General features: G+C 39.6%; 2 protein-coding genes across 2 annotated transcripts; one reads left to right on the forward strand and one right to left on the reverse strand.

Moving 5' to 3' along the window:
* The first annotated feature begins 273 nt into the window (after nucleotides 1–273).
* On the forward strand, nucleotides 274–4883 carry btbd3a (BTB (POZ) domain containing 3a). Its single transcript, XM_079462144.1, has 5 exons — nucleotides 274–387; nucleotides 975–1193; nucleotides 1455–1545; nucleotides 1960–2078; nucleotides 2193–4883. The coding sequence occupies exons 2-5, from the start codon at nucleotides 1039–1041 to the stop codon at nucleotides 3223–3225; spliced, it is 1398 nt and encodes a 465-aa protein (XP_079318270.1). The 5' UTR covers nucleotides 274–387; nucleotides 975–1038; the 3' UTR covers nucleotides 3226–4883.
* Nucleotides 4884–5369: 486 nt separating this feature from the next.
* On the reverse strand, nucleotides 5370–11364 carry esf1 (ESF1, nucleolar pre-rRNA processing protein, homolog). Its single transcript, XM_079462139.1, has 14 exons — nucleotides 10933–11364; nucleotides 9009–9487; nucleotides 8641–8903; nucleotides 8352–8465; nucleotides 8121–8230; nucleotides 7772–7924; nucleotides 7527–7641; nucleotides 7230–7380; nucleotides 6967–7125; nucleotides 6718–6842; nucleotides 6458–6551; nucleotides 6210–6295; nucleotides 5971–6120; nucleotides 5370–5846 (listed from the first exon to the last, which is right to left on the reverse strand). The coding sequence occupies exons 2-14, from the start codon at nucleotides 9451–9453 to the stop codon at nucleotides 5529–5531; spliced, it is 2283 nt and encodes a 760-aa protein (XP_079318265.1). The 5' UTR covers nucleotides 9454–9487; nucleotides 10933–11364; the 3' UTR covers nucleotides 5370–5528.
* Nucleotides 11365–11367: the final 3 nt, after the last annotated feature.

Raw genomic sequence — 11367 nt, forward strand, 5'->3', positions numbered from 1 at the left:
ACTTTTCAGAAAAAAATGTTTTCTTAAAACCCCCAAAAAACCAAATTGACATTTTGTGAAACACCTTTTCACAATAAGACCCATGTCTACGTTTAACTAGTCTTTCAAATTAAAGTGATCGTACACCCAAAAATGAATATTCTGTCATCATTTGCACCCTCGTCATTCAATCACATTAATATAGTGCAACAATTAAATAAATACACAAATCATTATTAGAACAATACTTAGAAAAACAATATCTTTATTGTTATTGTTGTTAGGTAGCTTTTTGCCTCGCGCATGCGCACTGAGTCAGGCGGACTCTACGATCATGGAGGGAGGATGTTGATGTGCAAACCAGCTGCAAACTTTCCTCACGGATTCTCCTTCAATAATCAAGCTCTGGTAATAACGACGATTCATTTTTATCGTTGTGTAAACTCGGATCATGGCAAAGCGTGATAGTGTTTTAATGTGATCTCTTGAAGGCTCTTAGATTTGTTACACGATGATTGTTTTTGTTTATTTCCTGTTGCACACATCTGAATCCAATCGGAATGTTTCCAAATCAGCATCTTCTAATATTACTGATATCAAACGTTTTATTAAAAAACGACCTTCTAGATCATTTCATCCTAATTTGAACGGGATTCGTTGTTGTTGAGCGGTTGTTTGGTTTAGCTGTGATCGCTAACAAAGTATTGCTCCACTTCAGTCCGGATGTGAATGCGAATCAGCTTCCTTTCTAATTCGAATTCATCTTACAGATAGAAGTGATGACGACAGCATAATTGCTAATGGGACTGAAAGGTTTGAATATGTATGGCATATAAACGTTAATTTATATAAAAATACTACTTACTAATCTCTTTCAGATGGTTAGTGTCACACAGAATACCTTGGTTTATGTTTTGTCTTTCAGATGTAGATGTAGATGTATATTATTTATGTCTTATTAAATCGCTTGATTGTGTTTGTGTCTTTTTTCCTAGAAACAACAGGTTGCCAGATCATCTGCAATGAAATCCTCCTAAGGAATTGACATGTGTTGGTAAAATGGCTGCTGAACTGTTTCCTACCAATAAAACGCCCGTTGTCACAACCCCCACCACTGGCACAGCCGTACAACAGTACCAACAGCAGAACTTTAGCAACAACAACACCATCCAGGGATGTAACTGGCAAGGCCTGTATCCAAGTATCAGAGAAAGGTGAACCCACTCTCTGTCTGTTCATTTCTCAATTTTTCTCAAGCTCTCCTCTAAAACCTAGTGAGCTGCATATCGAGACATTTAAGGCGCCTGTTCCAAGACCGGTATAGAAATAAGATGTCTTCTTGCATTCTCCACTTGGACATTTGTTGGACTTTGGGATTTTGACACTGTTATTTTCTACTTTAGTGCAAATTTGAATCAAATGAAATAAGAATTATGATGTAAGTGATGGATACCATTTGGTTTCCTTCCTCACAGAAACGGAGTCATGTTCAACAACGAGCTGATGGCCGACATTCATTTTGTGGTGGGGCCCCCCGGAGGAACCCAGAGGGTCCCGGGGCACAAGGTAACCCATTATCACTGCCTTGCCTTCCTTAAATATCTTTAATAACTGTAATTTATATACAAGGAGGGCCCAAGTCATGTTTGACCTCAAAATGAGTGTTTAGGAATGTCACTTTTTTTATTTGGATTTAAGTTTCATGACGAATAAGAATACTGTTCAATTTGGTAATATAGTCTTTAAACAATATTTTTTTACATAAGAAACCACAAATACTTCTGTGATGTTACAACTACAAAGAGCAGGTTTTTCTTGCAGTTCAAGAAGTTGGGTAAGATTGATCAGTAAAAGTGTCATTAGAATTTTCTTTTAAATTGGCTTCATTTTATTTTGCATTTTGACGTGATGTACCATCATTCATAGGAAACATAACATAAATAAAAGCAGAGCAAATTTAATAGGTTTTCTTCTTTACAGTATGTTCTAGCAGTCGGCAGTTCTGTTTTTCATGCTATGTTCTATGGAGACCTGGCTGAAGATAAAGAGGAGATCCGGATCCCTGACGTGGAACCAGCCTCGTTCCTGGCCATGCTTAAGTAAGTCGTAGGTCTATACCCTGAAAAAAACTCTTTATTTATATATATTGTCCCAGATCTGCTTACATTTGATTAAAAATGAAGAAAATAGTTGTGTAACATTTTATCTTCCAGGTATATTTACTGTGATGAGATTGACCTATGTGCCGACACCGTACTGGCCACCCTCTACGCTGCCAAAAAGTACATCGTTCCCCACTTGGCCCGTGCCTGCGTCTGTTTCCTTGAGACCAGCCTGAGCGCCCGAAACGCCTGCGTCCTGCTGTCTCAGAGCTGCCTGTTCGAGGAGCCTGATCTCACTCAGCGCTGTTGGGAAGTCATCGATGCCCAGGCGGAACTCGCTCTCCGCTCGGAAGGATTCTGCGACATCGACACAAAGACTTTAGAGAGCATCCTGCGGCGAGAGACGCTCAACGCCAAAGAGATGGTGGTGTTTGAAGCCACACTGAACTGGGCGGAGGCAGAATGTCACAGACAGGACCTCCAGCCAACTATAGAGAACAAACGTCTTGTTTTGGGAAAAGCGATCTACTTGATTCGGATCCCGGCGATGGTGCTTGATGATTTTGCGAACGGCGTGGCACAGTCTGGCGTGCTGACGCTCACCGAGACCAATGATATTTTCCTGTGGTACACGGCAGCCAAAAAGCCAGAGCTGAAGTTTGTGTGCAAACCGCGAAAGGGCTTGACGCCGCAGAGGTGCCACCGATTTCAGTCATGTGCGTACCGTAGCAACCAGTGGAGGTATCGCGGGCGCTGCGACAGCATCCAGTTTGCGGTGGACAAGCGCGTCTTCATCGCCGGATTTGGGTTGTACGGTTCTAGCTGCGGCTCGACGGAGTATCAAGCTAAAATTGAGCTGAAACGCCAGGGCGTTACGCTTGGGGTCGCCATTATCAAATACTTCTCCGATGGTTCCAGCAACATGTTCCCTGTGTTCTTTGAGTACCCGGTGCAGATCGAACCCGACACGTTCTACACGGCAAGTGTGATTCTGGACGGCAATGAGTTGAGTTATTTCGGCCAGGAGGGGATGACGGAGGTCCAGTGTGGGAAGGTGACCTTCCAATTTCAGTGCTCGTCGGACAGTACCAACGGCACGGGCGTGCAGGGGGGCCAGATCCCCGAACTGATATTTTACGCCTGAGAGACACCTGTTCGCAGCGGAGCTTAACCAGAGGCAAACGTTTTTTTGTTCTTTTACAAAGTGCCGTTCACATTCACAGAGACTACAAAAAGAGAGAGTTTAATACATTGACAATCGATATAGACTATCAGAAGTTTTCACGTCTAGCTTTCAAATATCTTTTCTGCATATGCACACATTCATTCATGTTGTGATGAGGTTTGATCTTCAACCACAGATCTAATGTCCATGAGAGAATGAGATTTAAGAACTACGACAGAAGACTTGATTTTTAGTCACCAAAAGCGGTTGTAGACAAACAAACATTTTGGAACATCATGCACAAAATATATGGACTGATTCTATGAGGGCGTGTAAATTACCTTTAAGAGCAGAAATTATAATCTGTATACTGTTTACAGGACAGATCTGCCTCCATCTTGAAGTCATTTAAGTTTCATTTGGTCTTGTAAAATTATTTTGTCAAGACTATTAGCACTGGTAACACTAAAGGACTGCAGACATAGAGATTCAGTTCAAGTGAACAGTCATTCTGTGGTCTGACTAAAAGACACACACTTGATCTGTTATATAGAATCACATTTGTATCACCCTCCTGTATGAAATGTATTTTATTAAACTTAAGTATTTGTATAATTTTTTTACTTAACATGTGAAGCACAATTTGTCTTTAAGCATATCACGGGGGAAAACATTATTTTTCTCTACTTAATCCTCTAATCCTACATTTTCTTATTTTCATGTACCATTTTCTGTATGCGGCATGAATTTGCCAGGTGTTTAAGAGAAAGACTGCAAGGCGATAATTGTTGGTGTTTGCGTAGCAGCACTTTAACAATCACACGTATGTAGGACTTGGGACCAAAATAAGTTATGTTGCTAACATGAATAACCGTAAATCGTGTGATTTGAAACTGTTTTGTTGCTTTACAAACAAAACGGAACAGATTAGAAATTTTTGATTGTATGACGCAAGCAATACAGTGACTCAAATATAATAGAATCTTAGATGTGGGATAAACAACACCTTGGCAACCGTTAACACCCTTTGCTTTAGGAAACACCTCTCAGATTTTCTTTAAAAACACAATTACTGTGGTCATCACTCTGTGCCAAAAATCCTGAGACTTTAGAACAGAAACACTCTTTTCCAGCTATTTCAACTGGCTGTGTTTTTAGCTTCGAAGTCACACTTTAATTGCACAATTTTTCATAAAGTCGATTTTTGTTTTGTAACACTGTGGCTCAAACTTTAGTTATCATTACATTGCGTTATTAATTCGTTTTATTCTCAAATGTTTTACAGGGTAAAGTCATGTTTCTCTGTTACAAAGCTGTTGTTATTTGTAAATTGTGCCTTTTCTGGATTGGGTCTAATAGTTACTTGAGTGGTTCTTACGTGTACTGTTGATATTCCTGGACCAAGACGTGAGATGTTTTAACATGTTTCAAGTACTGGTTGTTTTCACTGGAACTGTAAGTGCAAAAGAGCATTGATTCATTCAGGCCTGTATTTTGTTATTTTTGGCACAATGGAAGAAGCCTGCTTCTTGTATTGTGTAGTAAATTGATACCTGTGAAAGTGCCAACAGACTATGAATGTGTCAGTGGCGTTTCTGTCTACATCAATAAATAAAAGCTAACTTCAACTAGTCTTCATTTGATTGTCATTGTCAAACTGCACAGAATGGCTTTATTTTTCTTTTCATTTGACTTCAATCTTATATTGGTCAGAGTAAGAAAATAACAGGTAATTTATATGAGTTTCTTTCTCAAACTTCATATCATGGAGTTTGCATTATTGTAAATCGCAATTGCTACTTTAAATCCCGTTAACAAAACGTTTAGGTGCTGTCCAGTAGTAGTGTTTGATTAAAATAAAATCAGTCATTGAGCAAGTATGAACATATCAAACCTTGTCAGTCAGTTTGACTTCAGCCAATGTTAACATAGGTAACCAGCAATTTTGTTTCAAACAGAGATGGTGATGTAGAGGAAATATTTGTGGACTGCAGCTTTAATTTATCGCTATGCAATCTCATACATTTTTACAGCAAAATATGACCGCTTTTAAAATCTGATAGTAGTTTTTTGGAAGCACATTCAAGTGTCAAAAACGACAGGCCAACCATGAACACAGAGTCTGAATTTAAACACATTTTAATACACTGAAATAACTTGACTTCAAAGCTGATCATCCAAAATATGAATATCTTGATATTATGAAGTAAAACCTCCTGCATGGAAAGCAAGCACGCGAACAGCTGGAGACCTCTAAAACATCTAGATCTCTTGCAGTCAATTTATTTTGTCTTCTGTTTCTTTCTCGCTTGAAACTGTTCTGTTTTGTTTTTGATAGATTTGATGAGCAGAGATAAGTTAGGGTCCATGGCTTTGGCGGTTGATGCGTTTTCTGTGCCCGCATCCTCTGTTTTGACCTCCTTCACTGCTTTGCTGTTCAGCGCCACCTCTCGGCTCTTCTGTTCCTCTACTCTACGTTTCAGTTTCTCCTCTAATATGCTCTGTGTGCCTTTGGTCTTCTTGTAGGCCGGGTCGGAGGGGTCCAGGTTGTAAAGATGGGATGTGAACATAGCCTGGAAACGCGGGTCTTTAACATCCACCTGCAGAACATAGTGTACGTCTTGCATTTACATTTCCCTTACAGGTTAATAATTCAGAGAACGTACATAAATATTGAAAGACATTTAAAATACTTTTGAACAGTATTGGTGATAGAACTCTGACCTGGAATTCGTCCACCTCCAGCGGTGTGTTGTTCTTCAGAAGTTTCTTTCGCTTGTTCTTGCTCAGGTTCTGGTGCTCCACGATCTTGTCGTAGTTGAAATGTTTGTGCCTGTCATCTTCGTCATCCGCCATCAGCAGCTCCATCTCAGCCTTGAGACACAACACTCACCAGTTAACCCTTAACCCTGTGACATTACCCATAAGCCCACAGGTGTCACATGACCATAAGAGCAGCTCACCCTCTGTTTCTTCATCTCGTCGTCCTCTTCTGCTGTTCGTTCCTCCTCCTTACTGTGCGTCTTGTTCTTTTTGTTTTTCAGAGATTCTGCAGAAGAATTGAAAACAGACTCCATCAAATCATTCAAATGTGATGTCCTTTTTTGAGATATTTTGAGATATTTGTCCAGGCTGTCAATTTAAATACTACGTTTATAGTATGATGAAATCCATAAAAGGAAAGAAAATTAGGTGCAGAGTTGTAACTAACGTGTCGTGCCGAGCTCCTCTGTGAAAAAGGGGTCGTTCAGGTCAACATCATCAGGAATTTCATCATCACTGATTATAGGCTCCCCCTCCACTTCCTGCAAAAGAAAGAAACGTTTGAGGCTGCTTCTACACTAATTCGGATACATTTGAAAGAAATGGAAAGAGAAAGATACACTTCCAACTAAAACTATTAGTGTGGACAAAGTGTGAGCGCAGAAGTGAAAGAAACCCCAAGCGATTTCTCCTCAGCGTCACGTTTACCTTCGTTCCCTTTCTTTTCTCTTTCTTTTTCTCTTTCTTCTTCTCCAAAAATTCCTCCCATGGTGTCAGCTGATCTTTGCCTTCCATTTTCTTCTTCACCAACTTCTCAGTTGTTTCCTTCAGTCCTAAAAACAAAAGTGATCAGACAGCGTTTGAGAGTAAGCTTGTATCAGGGAAAATGGACACCATGTCCCAGCACAATCCCATGCAGGATGTAGAATGTATATCTTGTATGTCTGACTGTAATACCTGGTACCCATGTGATCTCCATGTCCATGTTGTCATCCTTCTTCTTCTCTTTGTCCTGAATGCTCTTCAGAAGTTCTCTATATTTATTGATCTGATCCGAGTCTTTCCTTCCTTTGCTCAGCTTCTTCTCCTCAGGAAGAGACTTGACAGGCTTCTTAGCTGAGAGAACAGTCAAGAAAACCAAACATTTCAATGTGTCATAGCAGGTGTGGAGGTGATTTTTTATTCTTATTGAGGTCTAAGAATTCTTCACCATAACCAACCTTGTGTCTCTGGCTCTTCCTCATCCTCCTCTTCCTCGCTTGAGGAGGCCAAGTAAGCGTTAAAGTCCATATCCAACAGCTCGTCCTTGTTGAAATTTCTACAGAGTGCCGTGACACGGTCGTGATCCGTTTCATCCCACGTTAGCCCCACCTGTTACAAATTTCAGTCCAACAATTAAACGAGGGATCACATGCACAAATGTTGAAGTACTAAAGTGGACACATTTTCCACATTCATAGTAACAAAAATGCAAGCATCTTGTTATTATCTGCAATCTTTGGTTTATGGTGCCAGACCTTGGCTGTAGTAGTTGCTGTCGAGGTGAAGAGTTTGGGCCTGTATGACGCATAATCCACATCTGTGGCGCTATCCTTCGGCTCTTCATCAAACGTCACATCATCTGGGATGAACCTGCAAAGCCGATGTCTGTTTTGAGAATCTATTTGAATACTGAAGTTGGTTTGACACATTTATATAATTTTCAATCAAGAATGTCAAGTGGTGTCACAAAGTAAATTGAATTTTGCTGTCTCTTTTATACCGCAAGTCGATGGTGGAGCAGCTGCTCTCGTATTCAAAGCCATCACACTCCTCGTAAATCTTGGCTGCTGTTTCGACTGTGCCACACTCCACCACAGCATAGTAATACTGCAAACGCTTAAATTGGTAATCACGAATCTTTTCTCTGAAAATCCTGTAAACAAAACAAAGAAATTAATACTTTAATGTGGCTCAGTGGTTAGAGCATGGTGCTAGCAGGGCCATGGGTTCCATCCCAGGGGATTGCACACAGTCAGAAATAATTGTATAGCACAATGCAATGCAAGTCGCTTTGAATAAAAGCGTCTCCCAAACTAGAGCCAATGACACGCTATGACTCTGGCTGGTACCTTTGCTCTTCGGTGTCTGCATCCGGATTATCAGGTAAACTGGTGAGCTCCATAGGACCTTGAGTCTGCTCGATTTTCATTCTCTCTTTCCCAAACTCAGATGGATAAATCTGAAAATTCATGTCAGATTCTCAGATTCTAAAGCATCACTGTTCAATTATACAGAATGAAGCCTATAGTAAGCCTGTGGAAGGAGGTAGAGCAACATGTGAGAGATTTGATGATACATGCCTTCACAGACAGAACCAGACCTCCGGTGGGCTTAAAAGAGTTGAAGAGAGCCAGAAGATCTTTAGCTTTTATTCTGTCCCAATCCATGTTACAAACCGCCAGCCGCTTTGAAGTCTAAACACACAGATGTAGAAAACAACACATTAAAACTTGCCAGTAAACTCTTATACCCAACAGCATGTTACAGACCACTGTCCAACAATTAGATTTATTTATGCAAAATATATTATATCGTAAAATATAATTTAAGAAAATTATTTTGTGTATTATATTTTAAGTATGATCTTACATTATCCGTGCGTGGAGCATCTTTCCACATCTCTCCCCAGTCATGCTCAATTTCCTCTTCCTCCTGGAGGAGGAGGTCCTCCTCCACATCACCATCATCATCTTCACCTTCATCAGAGCTGGTCTCTACGTTTCCTCTCCCTCTGGCCAGATCAGGCCCGCTGTCACTCTCTTCCCCTGACTCACTCTCATCATCATCATCATCATCATCTTTACTGGCTTCAGATGAACCATCATCATCAACACCAGACTCTTCATCATCATCTGTTAAAACAAAACTCCAGTATTCATGAAATGAAACGTGACCTTATTTACCTTTTAAAACAATTATGAATACATGAATTTTGTATTTTAAAGACTTAGTGGTACCTTCTTCAAAAACCCTCACTCCCTGCCCTGGAATATTAGCACTTGGTTTGGGAACCTTCTGAAGTTTTTCTGAAAAATCTTCCTCTTCATGTTCATCTATCTCATCGTCTTCTTCATCAGCTTGAGCTTGTTTGCCAGCTATCTTTTTAGCTACCTTTTTCTTTTTTTTTGTCTTTTCTGTCTTCTCTTCATCCTCGTCTTCATCTGACTGATCGGAGTCAGAGAGCTTGTAGAAGCGTTTGAGGTCCTCGGCGGACGAGTGGTTGACAGGCCGGCCGCGTTTATCGACCGTATACTTGAGCTTGAAGCTTTTGTCGTGGAACATGGACTGGAAACGTTTGTCGATCTTGACTTTGCGTTCTTTGTCAGGCATCTCCCAGAAGCGAGGGTCCTTTTTTACTTTAGAGAACCGGTCATCTCCACTTACAGTGTTTTTGGAAGTCATGATGGTTTTGGATGAGGAAGATTAAAGCATTGACCTGTAAACAACACAAAAGTTGCTCATATAACTGCAATTGGGGTTGATGTCATTTTTTCGTTAATTATATGAAATATTGGTAAATGCATTTTAAAACAAATTCCATGCAATATGTCGTATTAGTTATAGTTTCTTTGTAAAAACCTCTATATGAAATACACTTAAAGACGATAGGGGTGATCAAAAGAACATATTTACAATTTAATTAAATGTAATCGAATAAAACTTAAAATTCACACTATTCAAATCAATTCAATTGTATTTATATAGTGCTTTTCACAATGTGCATTGTTCCAAAGCAGCTTTACAGGGCGAAAAACACAAAAAAGGTAAAACACAGTACATGGTGTTTATATAACAAGTTAAATTATTCTAGTAAATAGTTTCACATAAATGCAGTCTCCCGGTGGTTTATTTAGCATATTTTGCATTAAGTTAATGCTTGGCTGATGATGTGTCTTTAATCTAGATTTAAATTGGGCGAGTGTGTCTGACCCTCGAAGTGTCGGGAGTGTATCTGCTAGTGCCCTTTGGTGGATTTAGTTATTCTAGGTGTTATCAAAAGTCCTGAGTTTTGAGATCTTAGAGAGCGTGATGGGTTGTAGTGTGATAGAAGCTCTGTTAGGTAGGAAGGGGCTAAACCCTTTAAGGCTTTATAAGTGATTAAAAGAACTTTAAAGTCAAAACGATACTTAATGGGTAGCCACTGAAGGGTTGATAACATTGGGGTTATGTGATTGTATTTTTGGGACCTGGTTAGAACTCTGGCAGCTGCGTTCTGAGCTAATTGTAGTTTGTTTATTGATGATGCAGGACAACCACTAAGTAGAGCATTACAGTAGTCAAGTCTTGAGGTCATAAATGCATGAATAAGATTCTCCGCGTCAGCATCACATAAAATAGAGTAATTTGGCAACATGTCTAGGGTGGAAAAATTATGTTTTAGTGACATTTGAGATGAAAGGTTGCTGTCTAATATAACGCCTAGATCTTTTACTGTATTTGTTGGAGTAACAGTAAATCCTTCAATTTGCAGGTTATAATCCGAAATATTCGGTTTACGTGTCTTCACTTCAATTCAAGCTTTGTTTACTTGAACATTTTATATTTGTAAATAATGATTAAATGACATTTCAGTTTGCACCATTTGATTCACACATACATCGTCGTGTTAAATGTATTTTGCATCTATTGTCCTTTTCTATTTACACAATACACATCAAACATTTTCCTGCATTGTACATTACAGTTGTGCATGACTGTAATACAATAAACTAAACATCACTTTGTTTATCATTGGAGTGCAAAACATGTGTAGACAATGCTTCGTGTAATAACCAAACCAGGCAAATGACACCGCGACCAATTATGAAAAACAAACAACTATTTGACACCTAAATAAAACACACAAAAACTAACTAAATTTATTAGAAAACTAACGCTTACCTGTAGAATTTCCCTGCGATTTATACGCCACAGACCACACGTGTTTTCCCGTGATGCACTCGTACTTCCGTGACTGTCGTAGCCGCGCCCACTTTCGCCGACGGCGAGCCGCAGAGCCCAAAATGCACGAGACGAAAGCGTTCCTTCTTTTCTTTCGACGCTATTAACTTTTCTGTTACGTATGTTGAATTGCTATATTTGTCTTATACGCGAATATACTATGTACATAAACACATGCAAGTATTTCTCACATAAATTAAGTGATTTAAATGGAATAAACTGAAACCGATCCCGGTCTATTCTCCAGTAGATTCGATCCCTTCCGCGTTTTATCTCCGTTCTCTCTATTGTATGACGCAAAACTAAACGCTTGTGTTATTTAATGCGCACATGTATGCCTTTTAAACTCTGTTACAGAAAACATGTGTAAGAGAG

The sequence above is a fragment of the Barbatula barbatula genome, assembly GCF_947034865.1.
Source record: "Barbatula barbatula genome assembly, chromosome: 8".
In the NCBI taxonomy this organism is placed as follows: Eukaryota; Metazoa; Chordata; class Actinopteri; order Cypriniformes; family Nemacheilidae; genus Barbatula; species Barbatula barbatula.

Bases quoted from the DNA above. Each gene is read 5' to 3' on its own strand.
- esf1 (XM_079462139.1), bottom strand. From the start codon at position 9,453: ATGACTTCCAAAAACACTGTAAGTGGAGATGACCGGTTCTCTAAAGTA. The intron at 7,381-7,526 runs GTCTGGCACCAT...AATTTGTAACAG, and splicing joins CAGCAACTACTACAGCCAAG to GTGGGGCTAACGTGGGATGA. The intron at 6,121-6,209 runs GTGAGCTGCTCT...TTGTGTCTCAAG, and splicing joins ACGAGATGAAGAAACAGAGG to GCTGAGATGGAGCTGCTGAT.
- btbd3a (XM_079462144.1), top strand. From the start codon at position 1,039: ATGGCTGCTGAACTGTTTCCTACCAATAAAACGCCCGTTGTCACAACC. The intron at 1,194-1,454 runs GTGAACCCACTC...CCTTCCTCACAG, and splicing joins TATCCAAGTATCAGAGAAAG to AAACGGAGTCATGTTCAACA. The intron at 1,546-1,959 runs GTAACCCATTAT...TCTTCTTTACAG, and splicing joins AGAGGGTCCCGGGGCACAAG to TATGTTCTAGCAGTCGGCAG.